Below are 21,720 nucleotides of genomic sequence, written 5' to 3' on the forward strand. Positions count from 1 at the left end.
GGAGGTATTTGACCTGTACTGGCACTTTGAACGAAGTAGTTAGTCTCTCTCCTCCTGCTTTTTCCTCTTAGCCCTGCATTTCTTTTTCTTTTTCAAGTATATATCTAATTCTATTTTGAAAGTTACTATTGAATCTGCTTCCACCACCCTTTCAGCCAGCACATTCCACACCATAACAACTCGCTGTGTTAAAAACATTGTCCTCATCTCTCCTTCTGGTTCTTTTGCCAATTATCTTAAATCTATGCACTCTGCTTCCTGCTCCTGCTGCCAGTGGAAACAGTTTCTCCTTATTTACTCCATCAAACCCTTTCTAAGTTTGAACAGCTCTATTAAATGTCCCCATAAACTTCCCTGCTCTAAGACTAATCCCAATGTCTCTAATCTCACCACAGAACTGGTGTTTCCCATCTCTGGTATCATTCAAACCAGTGAAGGAAATATTAACTCATCCATCAGACAGCAGCAAGTTCCCAACCCTTTGTGGTTGACTGGAACTCTTCAATATCATAATTTCTTGTTCATACCAAAGGTGCAATTTATTTTTAGAATTTGTTTCCCAGTTCACAATTCAAGTAAATATTTTGGCACATGAACATTACCAGACAAATAGAATTGATGCACACCCTACTTAACAAGCATGAGCAACTGCTTTAATATTTTTTCCAGCACTGAATAAAACGATGTTTTCAACACGAAGTGACCATTGCACACTTTGCTTAGCGACCAACGCTGAAAAGCCAAACCAAACAATGGTACAAAGTTTTAGTACTGAAACAGCTAAAATAATGGCCAACCACACACTTAGACTGCTGCATTTTCAATGGTTATTGTCAAAGTTTCCAATATTTTGAAAGGAAATGTGTATGGTGGTGGTGAAATCACTGGAAGGCCTATTAGACCTGGTCCCCAGGATACGTTCCGTTTTAGCTGTTAAAAATCTAAAACTGAAATGCGATCAAATCATCTCATTAAATCCACAATAGAACACGGGCCGGCCTGGTCAATCTAGACACCTGCCTTGTTAATCTGCCATGTTATAATTTAAAACAGCACAGGACAAAAGTTATGCTGGAGATGCTGGGACATAATAAATATTGTAACTACAGTAATCTTGAGGTCATTAATTCATTAGCGCTGGGATTTAAGGCAAACTAGTTAAAAAAGATTCTTTCCCAGCTTGATCTGCGTGGTTGTTGTTATGAGCTGCAAAGCAGTTTAAACCATAAACTCTATCAGCAGATCAAGAGAAATGATTGGCTGCACCATCCAAATCTGGACATTTCTTGTCCACAGATCCTGACTCTGAAACATAAATATTACATTGAAAAGGCTCTTCAGTGTCAAGAGTCCTTTACTGCATTAATCTTAACTATAACCAAATAAAATAATAATTTCAAATATAATTCTAGTTAAAATTAAAAATGTTAATAGTTTAATTCTGTTCACCTACCCTGTTTTCTCTCAGTTCTCTGCGTTTCCATTCTCTAGTTGGCATGTTTTATATTTTTTAAACGTTATTTTCATTTAATTTTGACCTGATCAAAGTTATCCTTTCTCTTCTTTGCTTTCCTTTCCCTAAATACAATGAAGGTAATTTTAACTCTTGAGCTGCCTCCACTGGAGTTAATGGAGTTGAGAAACGGATTGCCCATTCTGCACCTTCACACTGTTAAAATTCCCCAACGGTTCCAAGATGACATCACATAATCCCAGTGTTTGAAGACTGAATGTGTTTGGCTGAAGCTCTTCTCACCACTATTTTAGCTAAGGTGTTAAAAGAATTCCAGATGTGTGTATTAGGCAGTCAGGATTAGCATCAGAGGAGCCACCATGTGGGTAACATTAACTGATCCCCCCCCCCAGGGAAAACCAACAGCGCTAATATTGCTCACTCATTTGTCATCGTTGCCTCTTTTACTCTTCACCAACAGCGGCATTCTTGTCCTGCTAATGTCCCACCAGGTGACTTAGATTAAAGTTTTTTAAAGCCAATTATTTACTTTGTTCCTCCTTCCTCCTGATTCTTGCAGCCCATTTTGTTACTGCGAACAAATTTTGAAAATCTGTCCTTTCAATTGAGGACAAATAATTTAATGCCTATTTTTCTAGCCAATCAAAAGTCTATATTTTGAAAATTTGCATAGTCAAAATATAGGTACAATCAGGTCAAACTCTGACATGCCTTTATACCTCAAGCCAAGGAGACGAATGCCAACGAGATATAATCACAGTAGTCAATCACTGCTGAGCCCCACAGGGTACAGTGAAACCATCCATGGTACTCAGAAAGTTAAAATAAAGAATGACAGTATGGTCATCTGCTGAATACACACATGCTTAAGTCTCAAATTTGAAATACTGCTTCAATTATCAGCCCATGGAATCCAAAGTAATCAGTCCCATCAGCAGCATGGACTGACAATGATAGTGTACAGAACTGCCCCAGCCCAGAACTACATAGTCTCCAGCAGATGGGTGCCTGGGGAAAAGCTGGAAGGCAAACATTTGTGTAGAACTTAATTGTTGATAAATGGTTGGGTTTTAAGTTCATAAAGACTTTTGTCAAGAATAAAGATTGAAAATCCAGCTGTCTAATTATATGAAGACCAAACATTTAAACACTGCTTGGGTTGTAGCACAACATATTCAGCTGAAGGTTTTCATCCCAATGTCTTAACAGAACAAACAGCTGTCTTGCTGAAGCTTTGACAGTGGCAAGATCACGACCCTCAGGTATACATTGTGAATTCAGCCACATGCTGGCTTTTGCAGCCACCAACTCCCACTCAATGAAATAAGCGGCTGAACTATGCTCCAGCCAGGCTAAGGCAACAGTCGTGGACCAGATTGTTCCCTCCGGATCCATGAACTGTTGATGTTCATTTGAAGTCATTGAGAACGAAATAACACCACTGTCGGTTTCAGACCATCTGCCACTGTCGGCCTGCAAGGCACTGGATGCCTCAGGGCTTCCTGGAGAGGAGAACCGGCGCTCAGTTACTGATGGAGGGGGAAGCTCAGAACTACCACTCGTAACCCTTGACTGAATTTCAACCAAACTGCTTGAAAAGTGACGTGATCTTAACGGTTCTAAATCACCTTGGGATTCGTCTATTCCCAAGTAATTCAATGCTGTCATTTTACCAGCTCCTTTCTGATGGATGGGTCCTGTGGATCCATTCTCTTGGTCATTCTGGGCTGATTTTTTGTCACTGAAGATACTGGAATGACCTTGAGAGATTGGACTGACATTTGATCGATGATGTGTAAAAGGTGATGTCCACTTGAGCTGCTCCATGGGAATATTAATGGCTTCACAAAAAGCTGGGTTCAGCAAGAAAGCCCCAGATGCCAACTGCAAATTAACCTGAAGAATGCAATGATATCAATATTTCACAATAATATTTACAGCAACAGAGATAGACAAACAACCTGTCAATAATTTCATAACACTAATAGTGTTTTAATTGATGGAAAAGCAAAAGCCCACTCATTATAAGTGTTAATTATACACAAGTATCCTTATAATTATTGTAGAAAGAGAGTTCAGAAAAATGACTGAAATGAGATTATTTGACTAATATTTTCAGTAGGATATACCATCAACTGAATCAGACTCATGGAGTATCCAACAGGTCAGCAGTTGCAAAGTAGAGAATTAGAAATAAAAACTAGAAAGAAAGAAAGGCCTGCATTTATCTAGTGCCTCTCACAATTTCAGGACTTTCCCAAAAAGCTTTCCAGAAAATGGAATACCTTTTGAGGTGTAATGTAGAAAGCACAGCAGCCAATTCGCACACAGCAAACTCCCACATGCAGCAATGTGATGATGATTAGATCATCTCTTTTTGTGATTTGATTGAGGGATCAATATTGGCCGTGACAATGTGGATAACTCCCCTGCCTCTCTTCTTTTATATCCACCTGAGAGGGCAGACAGGGCCTCATCTTGGCCTGAATGGTGGCACCTCCAACAGTGCAGCACTCCTTTAGTACTACACTGGAGTATCAGCCTTGATTTCTGTGCTCAAGCCCTGGGGGGGGAACTTGAACCCACAACCTTCTGACTCAGAGTGAAGGGTGCTACCCACTGGGTCACAGCTAACAATATATTGCAAGTTAATGATTCAAACAGTCATTGTTATGACTGACAACATATTGAGTGGAGGAACTTTAAGCTTTTATCTATCTAGAATCGCTGATTCAGTTTTTTTTACCTTCCTCTGCTGCTCAATTGATTTTCCATTTGTGTGATTTAATCAGGTAAAAGAACATACAGCTCTACTCCAGATGATCTGCTGCTACAGAATCTAAATACAATATTTTAGTTATAATTCTATCCCACAGACCCAATCACTTTTAAGCTGTCGACACTCCTACCTGTTAAATAAAATGAAACATTTTTCAATATTGGGAATAGTTGATCATGATTTTGTTACTAACCAGTGGTAAGTAGTCATTGCTCTCAGTCGCTGGCTCACAGACTAACTTGCTGGCTGATCTACACAGAAATCCTTTAGCAGCTCGAGTCAACATTCGAGTTTTACTGAGGCTCAATCTTAAACAACACACAAGAACAGAGTTTTCAAAACTGTACCAATACGCTGGCCGTGAAACTATTGATGATACCATCTGGATTATAAGCAATATTCCCCTTGATTTATTTCTGTAAATCACTCTGCTTTAACACAGAGATTTGTATCTGTTTCTCAATTCATTATTGGACTAAACAAAATGCTTGAAAAACTGGTCACAATGTAAAGACTCTAATGAATTGTCAGTATGATAATGAGAAATGATGACTCTTAAATTCCAGATTGTTTACTGAATTCAAATTTCACCATCTGCCCTGGTGGAAAGCCCAGGTCCCCAGAACATTACCCTGGGTATCTGGAGAACTAGTCCAGTGACAGTGCCACTCTGCCGCCACATAGGACTACGAAACAAATGCTTGTTCTTGTAAGGGATTAAAGAAAGTTAAATGAGTGAATAAGTTTTTACCAATGAGAGTGTTTTTTTTTAAAAATAGGGAATGAACCAATAGACACTTTAGAACTTTAATCTCAGCACAAGTCTGTGGTATGCAAATGATGGATCCTGGGTAAAATGGCAGGAAGGTGAAAGGGCAAAGGGTGGTGGGTTGGGGGCCATGGGTTAACACTAACTTGGCGTAGGGGCTATAAAGGGCCATGGGGGGAGGGGTGGAGAGCATAGGTTGGCATGGAGGGTATGAGCAGCCATGAATGGATGGCAGAGGGGTACAGGTTGGCATGGAGGCTGTGAGGGACCATGGGGGTGGTTGGGGGCATGAGATGGTACGGGTTGGCATGGATGTGGCATTGGGAGTGTATAGAGGGCTGAGGGGTGTGAGGGGTAAGTACTGAGGGGCTGATTTTTGTTCATTTTTTTTCACAGCTGGGAGAAAGTGCTGGAGCACTGAGGTGGGCCTTTCGCCTATAAACTCCTTCCAGGGGTGAAGGGCATGACTCCCATAAAACCCACCCCCTACCCCGGAACAAAAATCTGAACTTTCAGGGCAGTTTTTCAGGAGTCTGGTTCATGGTGCCAGGAATTCTCTTGACTCTGCCCTGTCAACACGAGATCGAAAATTCAGGCCTGGGAATAAGTAAAAATAGCAGACTTTTATCTCTGGAATCAAGGGGCAGGGACAATGTCTCCCTCCCCCACCCCCTCATGCCCCCCCAAGGGCAGGGACAATGTCTCCCACCCCCCAACCTTCCCCCATGCCAGCCACCCCCCTCCCCCCCACCCCCTGTGGATAAATACAGTTAAATCTGCCCCTATTTCAGAATAATCAAAGATTGGACATCATGACTGGCATCAGAAGTGAAAAAGTTCCCCTGCTGCTGTCCTGTTTTTCTGAAGTTTGGGCTAAGACAAATTATTTGGGGTAAAGTTTTCTTTGTATGTGAGCCTTTCATAACGGAACTGGAGATATCAAATAGAAATGGAAAGTATTCTACCTTCTAACACTAAGAACCCTCACCTGGTGCAGCACAAAACAGACAGGACAGAAAACAAGATGAGGAGTTAGAATTAGTGCCACTAACATCAGGTACCTTGCGGTAAGGAGGCTTTCAGTAGATTTCTGTGAAGAAAGTGAAGTGCTTCTCAGTGGTGCTGAAAAATTGAGATAATATAATATAATCAGAAATAATTCAAGATGATATATTTGTTAAGTTTCTGCATTTATATGATCTTTTATTGGCAAAAATTAGGTACTGTGCATTATTGAGTGCCACCAAGATGAAAAATTGTTTTGCAATGTAATTTTGTTCAGGGCAATGAACAATTTGACTAACACTGTGAAGGTTTTGTACATTACGGATTCAGGTGCACGCTGCCATGCTTTTCCAAACATTGATCCAAATGTTCTCACAATGAAGCTTCCACTTGGCAACATTTTCCCCAATGACTTGACAGGATTCAGAGTATGCACTTTAAGAACTAGGCTTCTCTAAGATCTGCTAGCATCATGTCAATGGGAAGAGGGTGACCAGGGAAAGAGGGACGAAGGGGGCAATCTATGGGTGGAGCCAGAGGACATCGCTAGAGTGTTGAATGAATACTTCACATCCGTCTTCACCCAAGAGAATGAGGATGAAGGTATCGAACTCAGGGAGAGAGACTGCGAGGTTCTTGAGCAAATTGATACAGGGAGTGACAAGGTATTGGAGGTGTTGGCAGGATTAAAAGTGGACAAATCTCCAGGTCTGGATGATTTGTGTCCCAGAATGCTGAGGGAGGCAAGGGAGGAGATCGCAGTGGCTCTGACCCAAATTTTTAATTCCTCTCTGGCCACAGGGGAGGTGCCAGAGGACTGGAGAACAGCTAATGTGGTTCTGCTATTTAAGAAGGGTTGTAGAGAGAAGCCAGGGAACTACAGGCCAGTGAGTCTCACGTCAGTGGTAGGGAAACTATTGGAGAAAATTCTGAAGGAGAGAATCCATCTCCACTTGGAGAGACAAGGTTTGATCAGGGATAGTCAGCATAGCTTTGTCAGAGGGAGGTCATGCCTAACAAATGTGATTGAATGTTTTGAGGGGGTGACCAGGTGTGTAGATGAGGGGAGTGTAGTTGATGTAGTTTATATGGATTTCAGCAAAGCTTTTGACAAGGTCCCACATGGGAGACTTATAAAGAAGGCAAATGCACATGGGATACAGGGTAATTTAATAAGGTGGATTCAAAATTGGCTTAGTTGTAGGAGACAGAGGGTGATGACAGAAGGATGCTTTAGTGACTGGAAGCCAGTGTCCAGTGGCGTACCACAGGGATCTGTGCTGGGTCCCCTATTATTCGTCATTTATATAAACAATATAGATGACTATGTGGGGGGTAAGATTAGTAAGTTTGCGGATGACACAAAGATTGGCTGGGTGGTTAACAGTGAGGTTGAGTGTCCTGGGCTACAGGAAGATATAGACGGGATGGTCAAATGAGCAGATAAGTGGCAGATTGAATTTAACCCTGAAAAGTGTGAGGTGATACACTTTGGAAGGAATAATTTGACAAGGAAGTATTCAATGAATGGCATAACACTAGGAAGTTCTGAGGAACAAAGGGACCTTGGCGTGTGTGTCCATAGATCTCTGAAGGCGGAGAGGCATGTTAGTGGGGTGGTGAAAAAGGCATATGGGACACTTGCCTTTATCAATCAAGGCATAGATTACAAAAGTAGGGAGGTCATGTTGGAGTTGTATAGAACCTTGGTGAGGCCACAGCTGGAGTACTGTGTGCAGTTCTGGTCGCCACATTATAGGAAGGATGTGATTGCACTGGAGGGAGTGCAGAGGAGATTCACCAGGATGTTGGCTGGGATGAAACATTTAAGTTATGAAGAGAGGTTGGATAGACTTGGATTGTTTTCATTGGAGCAGAGAAGACTGAGGGGTGACCTGATGGAGGTGTACAAGATTATGAGGGGCATGGACAGGGTGGATAGGGAGCAGCTGTTCCCCTTAGTTGAAGGGTCAGTCACGAGGGGACATAAGTTCAAGGTGAGGGGCAGGAGGTTTAGGGGGATGTGAGGAAAAACATTTTTACCCAGAGGGTGGTGATGGTCTAGAATGCGCTGTCTGGGAGGGTGGTGGAGGTGGGTTGCCTCACATCCTTTATAAAGTACCTGGATGAGCACTTGGCAAATCAGAACATTCAAGACAATGAGCCAAGTGCTGGTAAACGGGATTAGGTAGGTAGGTCAGGTGTTTCTCACGTGTCGGTGCAGACTCGATGGGCCGAAGGGCCTATTCTGCACTGTGTGATTCTGTGATCATCTGACCTTGTGACCAAGCTGCCTGGGAGACAAACAATAGGTAAAAGGGGCTTCAAGAAGTTAATTATGGGGTGAGTTGGTCCTGGGTTCAGGCATTTTAGTTTTTAGATTTTAAAACAAGCAGGCTACAGAAGAGGAAGCAACTCTTCCAGAGATCAGTTGACATTTTGCATGTTGGTTAAAAGAGTTTAAAACTCTGGTTAACTGAAGAACTCCAAATAATTACTTGGACTTCTGATATTGCCTGAGGAGAGAGATAGAGAGAGAATTTTAGATGCTAAATATCAGAGCTAAAGAATTAAAGTTAGAACCAGGAGAGTTCTGATCCGAAGTGACTACTCTGAAGATGCTTAAGACACGTGTGTTGAACAGGGAATCTGCAACCACGGGACAGTTGCAGGAGATTTGAAGGGACAATCTTGCCGGATAAGTGGAAGGCCCAAGAAATCGCAAACTCTATATGAATTTTGAAGCAGTACTCAGAACAAATGGCTAATCTTCCAATTTTTGATAAGCATCTTACTTGAATTTTGGGGGCGAAAGTCTAATGGGGGAGAAGGAAATGTGATTTAAAGAGTTCAGTTTCAAATTAAGTTACTGAGTTTATTGTAATTTTAATATCTTTAATGTAACTGACTATTTAAGGTAGAGAGTAATTATTATGATTCATATTCTTTGATTTTGTTGTAGTAAAATTATTTTGATTTAAACTGTGAACCTTTGGCTTCATCTTTTAGTTTTGGGTTCTAAAAAATTTAAACACATTCCTGGTCTCTACTGAGATCATAACATTATGTAAGGAAAACCAACTTCTAACTACTCTCTGAGTTATCCCAAACTGCTACAAAAATCCTAACAAGAATAAAACTGAATGGAGCACCCGGCATTGACCTAGGTACCAGGAAAGACAAAGGCACAACCTGCACACACGGCCCTACAAAGTTCTCCTCACTAACATCTGGGGAAATGTGTCAAAATTGGGACAGCTGTTCCACAGATAAGTCAAGCAACAGCCTGACAGTCATACTCACCTCATCGTACTTTACAACATCCCAGACACCACCATCACCATCCCTGGGCATGTCTTGCCCACCAGCAGGACAGATCCATCAGAGGTGGCAGCAACGTTGTATACGGTCAGGAGGGAGTTGCCCTGGGAGTCCTCAACATTGACTCCGGACCCAATGATGTCTCATGGCATCAGATCAAACATAGGCAAAAAACCTCCTACTGATTAGCATTTACAGCCCTCCTTCAGCTGATGAATCAATGATCCTCGATGTTGAATACCACTTGGAAGAAGCAGTGAGGGTAGTGTTGCAAATATCTAGTTCATAATTCATATGTTTCAGTTTTAGGAATTAAAGTTTTAACTGTGGCTAAATGGGGGCATCTGATTGAGAAGTCATTAGGCAACGCTGAAGTAAATGCAATTCAAACAAGTTTGGGATTAATTATAGTTAAAAGTTAACATATGTTTATCTTGCAAGGTTAGAGTTGACAGCTAAAAAAAATTGTGGTCCTCACAGAATCTTGTGGCAGAAAGCAGTCAGCTTGAATAGTTAGTTAAGAGCGAGCTGTACAGGACCTGTGGGACCTGACTTGGAAAAAACAGTCAATGTATGTTCAATGCCAGGACATGGACCTGAAGATTCCACAGTTATGAGGTCTTTAAAGAAACTTGGAGGGTCGCTCAGTCAAAAGCTAATGGAAAGAGGTATAGCTGGAACACTAATGAGAATTAAACTGTGGAAGCAGCATGCTCTAGACCGAGCTACCATCTCGAAGGACAAGGACAGCAAACACATGGGAACACCACCATGTGCAAGTTCTCATCCAAGCCACACACCACCCTGACTTGGAACTATATTATTGTTGCTTCACTGTCACTGGGTAAAGATCCTAGAACTCCCTTAACAGCACTGTCGATGTACCAACAGCACATGCAGCAGTTCAAGGCAGCAGCTCATCACCATCTTCTCAAGGGCAATTAGGTATGGGTAATAAACATTGGCCTTGTCAGCAATACCCACCTGGATTAGGGAAAGGTTCAATTGGATGGGAAATACCAAATGTAATTCCTTATTCCAAAATGTGGGGGGAGACAGAAAGCAGGAAACTACTGGCCACATCCATCATAGGGAAAATGTTAGAAGCTATTATTAAAGACATTTTAACAGGGCACTTAGATAAATTCAAGGTAATCAGGCAGAGTTAACATGGTTTTGTGAAAGGGAAATCATGTTGAACCAATTTATTGGCGTTCTTTGAAGGAGTAACATGTGTTGTGGATAAAGGGATCCGGTGAATGTACTGTATTTAGATCTCAACAAGGCATTAGATAACGTGCCACATCAAAAGTTATTGTGGAAAATAACAGCTGGTGTAGGTGGTAACATATTGGCATGGATAGAATATTGGCTGGTTAACAGAAAACAGAAGGTAGCCAAAAATGGGTCTTTTCTAGTGGCAGGATGTGACGGGTGGTGTGCCACAGGGATCAGTGCTGAGGCCTCAGCTTTTTACAATTTATATAAATGACTTGGATGAAGAGACAGATAGTATGGTTGCTAAATTTGCTGATCGCACAAAGATAGGTAGGAAAGTAAGTTGTAAAGAGGATGGAAGGAGGCTACAAAGGGATATAGATAGGTTAAGTGAGTGGGCAAAGATCTGGAAAATGGAATATAATGTGGAAAAATGTGAAATTGTCCATTTTGGCATGGAGAATAAAAAAGAAGTTTATTGTCTAAATGGTGAGAGATTGCAGAGCTCAGATTCAGAAGGATCTGGGTGTCCTGGTGCATCAATCACAAAAGGTTAGCATGCAGGTACAGCAGGTAATTAGGAAAGCTAATAGAATGTGATTGTTTATTGTGAGGGGAATTGATTACAAAAGTAGGGAGGTTATGTTTCAGTTATACAGGGCATTGGCCAGGCCACATCAGGAGTATTATGTACAGTACTGGTCTCCTTATTTAAGGAAGGATGTAAATGCATTAGAAGCAGTTCAGAGAAGGTTTATCAGACTAATGCCAGGAATGGGCAGGTTGTCTTATGAGGAAAGGTTGGACAGGATAGGCTCTTATCCACTGGAGTTTAGATGACTTAAAAGTTAAGAGGTGACTTGATTGAAACCTTTAAGATCCTGAGGGGTTTTGATAGGGTGGATGTGGAGAGAATGTTTCCTCTTGTGGGAGAATCTAGAACTAGGGGTCACTGTTTCAAAATAAAGGGCTCGCTCATTTCAGACAGAGATGAAGAGAAATGTTTTCTCTTTGAGAGTCGTGAGTCTTTGAAACTCTCTTCCTCAAAAGAACCAGAGTCTTTGAATATTTTTAAGGTAGAGCTAGATAGGTTCCTGATATACAAGGGGGTGAAAGGTTATCAGGGGTAGGCAGATATCTGGAGTAGAGGTTACAAGCAGATCAGCCCTGATCTTATTGAATGGCAGAGCAGGCTGGAGGAGCTGAGTGGCCTACTCCTGCTCCCAATTTGTATGCTCACATCCTCATGAATGGCTGGGCCTGGGGTGGGGACTGAGTGGGGCCAAGGCCAGGGTGGGGCATGGGGTGGGGCTATGGCAGGTCCCGGGAATGAATTGGGTGGGTCTGCAGGTGGGACAGGACAGGGCCTGTGGTGGGGCATGTTCAAAGCACATGCAAAATGATGGAAATACATCATCTGACAGATTTCCCATAATTTATCCCTTATTACTACCATGATATTCAAATAATGAATATCCTGAATATATAAACATATATATAAATTGTTTGCCTTATTTCATTAAATTTCATTTTATTAGTTCTCAATTCTAGGGAATATGTCTCATGCTGACCAAGAACCACAATCTGCTCTTAATCTGTTCAAGGTGATAACTTTGAAAGGAACATTCAAAACTGGAGGAGCTTTGTTGCAGTGGCAATAATATTTTTCAATGTTACATTTTAATAGACTCTTTGCTGTCAGAACTTTGAAAGCCCCATACTGTTTCGTATAGATAAGATTATTGTTCATCCCCTTACACCCTGCAGATAATTTTACCTGTCTGGGTGTGGTTGGACTTCTACGGGCATTGTTAAAATCTATTAGAAATATCACACAATGAGTCAGTATATATTCACTAAAGAAATATACAATGCTTACCTTCAATAAAGCTGTACCTCTCCCATCCTGAGAAGGAAGGGGTACTGCAGGGGGATTGATTATCCTCCATTGCTGAAAAATATACAAAAACATTTGTACAAGATAAAATATTCAGAAACTTTAGTCAAAAGAAGTTGTGGACTTGACAATGGCTCAGCGGATGTAATCAGTGAAAAGATGTGTTACAGAAGCCAGCAGTCTGCTGGCTTTAATCCCCATCTGTCTGAAAAGGACCCTGGAACTACTCGAAATTAGCCATCAAACCTCTGGCTCCACAAGAACAATGTGGGATCACTGCCACTTTTCTCTGACACACCCTTTGGCTGATATTGCTGAATAAATGGTGTTCGTGAGAGCAGTTTATTTCTGAGAACTTGAGGTCATTCTGAACCTGAGAGCATTAACATCAATTGGGTATGGCCCATGATACGTAATTATATAAGCATTCTGGAGAAATTGCTCAAATTTGTTAGCCAATCTCTTGTTTCTGGTTTGCACCTACAACCTTTGCACTCTGAAATTAGGCACCACAACCTGAGAATATCAATATCTTGGCCACTGGGGTGGCAAGGCATTTTGTTCAAACTTTGAATTTGGTTTTCTGTGCTCACTTGGTTAAGTTTCATTACAAAAACAGAATTACCTGGAAAAACTCAGCAGGTCTGGCAGCATCGGCGGAGAAGAAAAGAGTTGACGTTTCGAGTCCTCATGACCCTTCAACAGAACTTGCGTTCGAGTCCAAGAAAGAGTTGAACTCTTTTCTTCTCCGCCGATGCTGCCAGACCTGCTGAGTTTTTCCAGGTAATTCTGTTTTTGTTTTGGATTTCCAGCATCCGCAGTTTTTTTGTTTTTATCTAAGTTTCATTACTGTTTACTTCAGGGTTCTGACTGTCACTAAGGAGAGGTGCTGCGAATTTGCCTGAGCTGTAATAGGCAGTTAAGCTTTCAGGATAATAAGATGCATCAACCCTGCTCCTGCAAAAAGCAGCATTGGCAGTGCTTTGTACATGGAAGCTATGTTACAAAAAGCCAGTACTCCACCAGGGAAACACCCGAAAAACATTAGGGATCTATCTGCGAGCTAATATTTTCAAGTGATTTTTTTGGCAATCTACCAGTGGTGACTACTTTACTGAGGTGACAGCCTCGCTCTCATTTTTTGCTAGTTTGAGTGCACTACTATAGAAATGAAGATCATTTGCTGATAAATAATGTCTTTCATCAAAATATACTAATGCATTTTGTACAGCTGGAGCCAGAGCAGTGTTAATTTGTTAAGTAACTGTCCTATATACCACAAAAATACGTTGTGATTCACTGCCTTGAGATACAATTCACATACTGTAATGCGTCAAATGACCCACCCATCTATATATATATATATATATATATATATATACACACACACATATATATATGATATATCTGATTCATAATAACAATTCCTAACATCCCATTAAAAAATGCATGTCAGATATTTGGACCACGAATGGATCTATTTGTTACCAAATGCTAAACTGCTGGAAATGGCTGAATATGCCTCTCAATTTCCCCAAGCTGCCCAAAGTGTATCTAGGGAATGTTTTGAACCAAATACATCAGAATAGCATTTATCACATTTAATACCATACAAAGGATTGATACAAATCTATTGATAAAACCACTTCACCAATTCACAAGTGTTGTTTGGAACATTCCGAGCCATGCAGAAAGGCAGTTCAGTGATATTCACATAAATTTAATAATTTGGATGTTGGCCAGGGAATGCAGAAATACTGCTTTCTAACATCATATAACACCCCGCCCAACTCAAGATTAGAAAGCCCAGGAGGAGAGTTGGGTTATATTTGTCACTCATACAATGCAATAACAGGCCTTGAGAGCAACAACTTGCATTAACATCACAAAACAGCCCAAGGTGCTCCACAGAAACATTATCAGGCAAAAATTTGGAACTGAGTTATATGACAAAGATATGAGGCAAGGTGGCCAAGACCTCGGTCAAATAGATGGGTTTCAAGATGTATCTTAAAGGAGTGGTGAGAGGTACAGAGGCAGAGCAGTTTAGCGAGAGTATTCCACAGTTTAGGGTGTTGGCAGCTGAAGGCACAGCCACTAGTGGCGGAACGATGGAAATCAAGGGTCCATAAGAGGTCAGAATTAAAAGGTGAGCAGATTTTTCTGTAAGGCTGGAGGAGATTACAGAGATAGGGAGGGGTGAGGCCATGGAGGGATTTTAAAATAAGGATGAGAGTTTTAAAATAGGTTCCTAGTTCAACAATGACTCAATGTAAGTCAGTGACCAAGACTGTGTTGGGTGAATAGGACTGGGTGCAAATTAGGATATGGGCAGCAGAGTTTGGAAGTTTATGGATAATAGAATGTGACAGGGCTGGCCAGGAGATGATTCGATGTATGCTCTGCCCAAAGGCGTGGTCTGCTGAAGCTTCATCCTGAGCCATTTTCATTAGTGATGGTTCCACTCTGAGGGGCAGGACGAGGAGTCAGGGTCCAAGTCTTCCTCAGAAAGAGCAGGAATCAAAACTGTGCTGTTGGTATTATTCTAATCCATGTGTTAGTCAGCTAGTCAATTGAGCTAATCAGTCCCCGAAAGCATTACACACTGGGGAAAACCTAACAGATAATCTGATAGGTCCAAACTGATAGTTTCTGTTGAAAGGAACACTTCATGTCGCTTTGAGAGTCAGCTGATTCTAGCAACACACAATACAAGTTAAAAAATTCTATATAGGCAAAATTCTATTTTGTTTGGTCTGGAAATAATATTGAATGAATACAAGCTCAACCCAATGAGATCTGGCAATACGAGTCCAAATTATGATGGAAATGTATAATAGTAACTTAATATCTAAGAAATCTTGACATGGTACCATTTAGTAGCCACAATGAATGTTTTTATTGTTGTCACTAACATATGTGCTAACTTGTTCTGCTTTAATGAGTTACAGAATAATTAATTAGAGGATGAATCGTTAGATTAATCGAGCTTCAGATTGGCTAGGATTTGGATGGACAATAATGCACAATCTGAAATACAATGATAAAACAACCCACCAATTGGATTTCTCCCCCGCTGCCAATGGAGGACAATGAGAAAAGAGCAGCCAATCCTCATCCAAGCTGTAATTTATTTTGCCACATTTCTTAATTCCCTATTGACTACTGGTTCATGTACCATTTCACTCCACATCTACACTCACAGCTCAAAATATGCACTTGTCCATTGTTAATGTGCTCACCTGAAAGATGAGAAAACCTAATTTACGCAATGCAAAATCCTATAGTTTCTAATCCTACACGTGGCTTAATTCAATTAAAACACGATCCCGAACAATAAACATCAACAAAAAAACATCAAAATTGTCAGTTCCCAGAACTCTGATATTATAAAATAATCTAAGCTTCAGAAATTGCTCTAACTAAATATCCCAGCAAGTTGAGAAAAATTCTCTTTCTCTTACCCCCCAGACACCAGCTTCTCCCCACTAGAATTCCAGATCCCCACCTGGAACAGGCGCAGCTAAACAAAATAAGTGATAGCCATTTGCTGATTCTTTCCACAGGGCAATGCCTTGACCAATCAGAGTCAAGCTGGCCTGGTTTAAATTTCAAACAAGGCTTGGCAGTTAACTGTCAGTCACCATCAACTGGTGCACACTCTGTGGCAAATCCTCTGCCAGAGGCCACTTTCCAACCAATCAGCATTCTCTTCTCATACAGTATAAATTGTTGGTCCTTTTACATTTGTATTCTTGCAAATTGTGCTGATGAGTGCAAGATGAAAACCTTGGACAAAAGGTCTTTTTTTCCAGCAATATTCAAATTTTGTACTACCAAACGACTCTAACAATAACTCTAAAACATATCCTAAAGCTAAATCTAAATCTAAACATAACCCTCAAACTAACCCTAAAACCAACGTTAAATCTAGTGTTAACCCTAACAATGTAATATCACATTGAATCATATCACTAATTCTAAATTTATTCCTCACATTAACTCTAAACATAACCTTGACTCCAACCTTAAATTTAATACAAGCACAATGAGGAGGGGGAGATGGGGAAACACAGAGGGGTCAGGGAGACACGGGGTAAGGTCAGAAATGTAGTATAAAGGTATCAAGCATAGCAAAGGTTAATGTGGGACTGGGAAATAGTACCGTCCACAGTGTCAATGTAAAAAGACAAATGACCTGAGACTAGAGTCAGTTGCGGACTGCACAGAGACCTGTGTAGAAGCAAGCATGGAGTTAACTTATAGCTTGGGCTATACCCTGCGTGTATGTATATAGTTATGTCTTATAAATAAACACTTAATGTTCAACCATACAAGACTCAGAACCTCTTCGTGAGACCCACTGAATGTACAACATACAACTGGGAGGTAGTATGGGGGTGGAGGGGAGACCTATCTCTTTGGCCTAGCTTTCTGTCTACTTATGGTAGCTCAGTGTCATGATTTGTTTTATAATGCTCCTATGAAGTGCCTTGGGAAATTTTATTACATGAAATATAAATGTATGTTTTTGTGGAGAGATTTGAGAACAAGGATAAGAATTTTAAAATCAAGGTGTTGCTTGACCAGCAGCCAATGTAAGTCAGCGAGCACAGGGGTAATAAGAGGAATGGGACCTGGGGCAGGATTTTTAGCCTCTGCAAGGGACAGGAGTGTAGACAAGCAGGAACTAAAAATAGCCCCACTGACCAGGTGGTTCCCCAGCTTCAACCATATTTCTGGGCCACTGTTGCAGAGGTGGGAATGAGGGGGGTGGGGAGCAGGAGGTCTACTCACCCACACATGGGGATAGTCAATCAGGCTCATTAAGAGACTAACTGAGTTTGATTAAAGGAGGTTGACTGGCCAGTGTCCGAGCCAGCCTAGAGGCCCTCCCGGTCTGGGTGTAGAAACAGCAGCAGGCCACCCTGTAAAGGGATTCCCAGCATCACCACCCCCCACAGTGGTGACCTGGCTGCAAATTTAAGAATTAAAACTGGAGATTCCTCCATCTTGAAGCATCCTCTCTCTTATTTACCCCAGCCTGCTGCTGCTTTGTGGTCAAAGGACTCTGATTGGCCCTTGAACATTGAGAGCCCACCTGTCATCGCAATGAGCAACTCTTTCCCCACAGAAGTGAGTTCAGTATCTGGAAACAATCTCTGTTTCCACTTCATGGAGGGAAAACCTTGACGCTGGTGCGAATTCAGACACAAGCAATAGAGCTTTGAATGACCTGAAGCTTACAGAGAATGTGGGAGACTTGCCAAGATTGGAAATGTCCGATCTAAAAGTGACAAAGGAATGAATCAGGGTTTCAGGCAATGGTACAACGTCATCCCCTGTGGTCCAAGCAGCAGAGAAACCAAGCGGTCACCACGGTTTCCCAATGGGGATTAAACCCAGCTCTGAAATCCACCCAGCCATAACTCGGAGCCAAACATGAGGAAATTATTTCCTCAGAGGGAAACAATTACTGGCTCCCTACCATGATATTTTATCTGGGCAAGATCAACAGATTACTGACTCTATAATTGAGAAAGATGGTTCAAAGGAGTGTGCAGTGTGACTGTGAGTGACAACCTTAACTGACATACAGGAATATCGAGGTGCACTGTTATTCTCAGTACTTGTGCGAGCTAGATTATCCTTTAGTGCCAGGATCAGCAGGTGATCCAATGATCAGATTGTGTGGTCATTGACCTTACTGCTGTTTGTGGGGCTTGGATCTTGTTGTGCCTCAGGCACCACAGCCCAACAATGACTTCACAAGGTAACTCATTGGACATGAAGTACTTAGTGATACAGGTAGAGTGTCTCAAAACAGCCAACCTCAGGACTGAGTCCATGCTGGTCTTCAGCTCTTGCACGTTTTCAGATCCACAATCAGAACCTTTAATGAATAGGAGACAAATGAAATCAAGAGGAAAAGGTCCTATAGAATACATCTTGCAGTGTTTTCTATCCAGCTGAATTTCAAGCTTTTCTAAAGCAGCTTCCTGCAAAGATGCTTCACCTGTTCTCTCTATTGATGCTAACAAAGCTGAATCTGATATTTGGGTTTTATTTTCAAGTAGACTTTTCTTACTTTTAGTGCAGGCTGATGAATTTCTCACTATTCTACTTGATTTGAATTTTTGTGGTTTTCTCTTCAGTGGCACTGTTGCCTTTATCCTTACTAAAAATATGCTCCCAAGTAGATACATAGCTAAATATTCTACTTCAATAGATGCTGTAAGAGTCTTTTGTTCTTCCTGGGTGACTTCAACTGAGTCTGCCACATCTGCATTGCCTTCATTCAAATCCAAACCATTTTCATCAGCTGACATGGTCATCTCTGGGAAAGGTTCAGTCATCTTCACTGGAACACAAGGTAAGTCAAGCTGACTCTGGTGCTGGATTGAAGGTATGGGTGTACTAGTGAAGCTGCCAGAGAACCAAGCTAAGCTAAGCCCCAAGCCATTCTGTGCATGGATAACTACACCGTCTTTTGATGAGGTTTTGTTTTATGAATGATTTGGAGATATTAGTGAGTATATAATTTTTCTTGAAACTATTTATTAAGAACTACTTAAAAAGACCTCATGGTAAATACATTGTTCTCTAGACAACAACTGTTCCATGTCTTGTTCTCTTGGAGCCATCTGACTCAGATGTCATGCTTACATCATCATTAACATCACTGTCTAATTAACATAACCATTAACCCTTTATATCTCCCCCAATTCCCCACCAGTATAATCTCAAAGCTATTGCATTATTTTGTTAAACTATTTACATTACATTCCCACTGTCTGTTAACCTCATGTATGGTTTACAGTTTCCAAACCACCTTCCTCCTACCCCCACTCCCACCCCCTGAGTCACTGTCACCAAAGGCATCAAATCCCCCACAATCTTCTCATCTCTTTTGGAGGACATGTAGGATGTATGTGTTCCCTTATCTTCTTTGTGGACGGCAAACGCATTGGTGGAGTGGAATAGCAGCTTCTCAAGACCACTAGCTCCTGGGCTGTGACTCTTACAATGACCTGAATGTAAAGGCAGTGAAAACCAGTCAAGGAAAACCTGATTCAAGAGAGAAACCTTCAGGACTTAGACAATTACAGTCCTTTGAAAAGGAAATTAACATTCTGACATTGTCTCTGTAATCTACGTTGCACTGGGGATAGGTAAAGCACTGGCTTGAAAAATGAAGCACTTTCAACTCCAGTGAAGAACTTTGCAGCTGAAGCATTTACAGCTGCTGTAACGACAGGAGAAGTGTTCAATATCTGAGACATGAATGAATTGGGTAGACAAAAAGAACCAAGAACGACCTGAAGATCTGTAGGATATGAGAAAAGGAAGACTTCCCAATTACTCTCATGGCAGAGACTTCACTTTCTGTAGGTAGTGGCATCATTTCCACATGTGCTTCAGCATGAGAAAGTAGCATTGCACCATCACCATCATCAACAAAGGAATAAACCTCCAGACCGGGATCTATAGGAAGTGCCTGCATAGTAGTCTTCAGCTGTTGAAGCTCTGTAGTTTGGGTCTCTGCTTTGTTACTGAAAGAAAATTTGCCTGTCTTACTAGTAAGATTCAACAGTGAGCTGCAACTTATATTTGTACAAAATAAAAGTCTCTGAACTTCTCCTATTGGTGTGCTCCATCTTGACGTTAAATATCTCATTCTCCCTGGGTAGTGTTTTACTGGCTGCTTGTATTGATGCAGGTCATCGGTGGGATCATTGGAATACATCAACAAATTCACCTCTTTATTACCTTCTTCATCAAAAGGATGATTCTCCTCAAAAGAGAAAATAAAGACTTTAACGGCATTGGCAGTGGAGTCAAAGAGTGAGGTAAGGGCCTCTTCTTTCAACAGATCATCTGCTTCTGCGATGGCTTCATTCTTTTTATTCATTTACAGGATGTGGGTGTCACTGGCTAGACCAGCATTTATTGCCCATCCTTAATTGTCCTTGAGAAGGTGGTGGTGAGCTTCCTTCTTGAACTGCTGCAGTCCATGTGGTGTAGGTACACCCACAGTGCTGTTAGTGGGGGGAGATCCAGGATTTTGATCCAGTGACAGTGAAGGAATGGTGATATATTTCCAAGTCAGGATGGTGAGTGACTTGGAGGGAAATTTCCAGGTGGTGATGTTCCCATCTATCTGTTGCCCTTGTCCTTCTAGATGGTAGTGGTTGTGGGTTTGGAAGGTGTTGCCTAATGAGCCTTGGTGAGTTTCTGCAGTGCAAGCTGTAGATGTTGAATGTGGGAGTGAATGTTTCTGGAAGGGGTGCCAATCAAGCAGGCTGCTTTGTCCTGGATGGTGTCAAGCTTCTAGAGTTGTTGGAACTGCACTCATCCAGGCAAGTGAAGAATATTGCATCACACTTCTGACTTGTGTTTGTAAATGGTGGACAGGCTTTGAGGAGTCAGGAGGTGAGTTACTTGTCACAGGATTCCTAGTTTCTGACCTGCTTTTGTAGCCACAATATTTATATGGCTGATCTAGTTCAGTTTCTGGTCAATGGTAGCCCCAGGATGTTGGTGGTGGGGGATTCAGTGATGGTAATGCAGTTGAATGACAAGGGGTGATGGTTGGATTCTCTCTTGTTGGAGATGGTCATTGCCTGATACTTGTGTGGCATGAATGTTACTTGCTGCATGCCAGCCCAAGCCTGGATATTGTCCATGTCTTGCTGCATTTGGACATAAACTGCTTCAGTGTCTGAGGAGTTGCAATTGGTGCTGATCGTTGTGCAATCATCAGTGAACATCCCCACTTCTGTCCTTATGATGGAAGGAAGGTCATTGATGAAGCAGCTGAAGATGGTTGGGCTGAGGGCACTACCCTGAGGAACTCCTGCAGTGATGTCCTGGAGCTGAGATGATTGCCCTCCAACAACCACAACCATCTTCCTTTATGCTAGGTATGACTCCAACCAGCGGAGAGTTTTCCCCTTGATTCCCATTGACTCCAGTTTTGCTAGGGCTCCTTGATGCAACACTGTCAAGTGCTGCCTTGATTAAAGGGCAGTCAGACTCACCTCACCTGTTCAGCTCTTTTGTCCATGTTTGAACCAAGGCTATAATGAGGTCAGGAGCAACCCAAACTGAGTGTCAGTGAACAAGTTTTGCTAAGCAAGTGTCACTTGATAGCACTGTTGATGACCCCTTCCATTGCTTTACTGATGATGGAGAGTAGACTGATGGGGCAATAATTGGTCAATAATTGGCGGAATTCTCCTGCTTTTTGTGTACAG

General features: G+C 41.6%; 1 protein-coding gene across 1 annotated transcript; it reads right to left on the reverse strand.

Annotated features, from left to right (window-relative positions):
- Positions 1–229: 229 nt before the first annotated feature.
- On the reverse strand, positions 230–12,644 carry LOC121287864 (von Willebrand factor A domain-containing protein 5B1-like). Its single transcript, XM_041205849.1, has 4 exons — positions 12,446–12,644; positions 6,084–6,144; positions 4,447–4,561; positions 230–3,370 (listed from the first exon to the last, which is right to left on the reverse strand). Exons 1-4 carry the CDS (start codon positions 12,513–12,515, stop codon positions 2,618–2,620), a joined length of 999 nt encoding a protein of 332 aa, XP_041061783.1. The 5' UTR covers positions 12,516–12,644; the 3' UTR covers positions 230–2,617.
- Between the last annotated feature and the right edge of the window lie 9,076 nt (positions 12,645–21,720).

This window comes from Carcharodon carcharias, chromosome 15 (genome assembly GCF_017639515.1).
Source record: "Carcharodon carcharias isolate sCarCar2 chromosome 15, sCarCar2.pri, whole genome shotgun sequence".
NCBI classification, from domain to species: Eukaryota; Metazoa; Chordata; class Chondrichthyes; order Lamniformes; family Lamnidae; genus Carcharodon; species Carcharodon carcharias.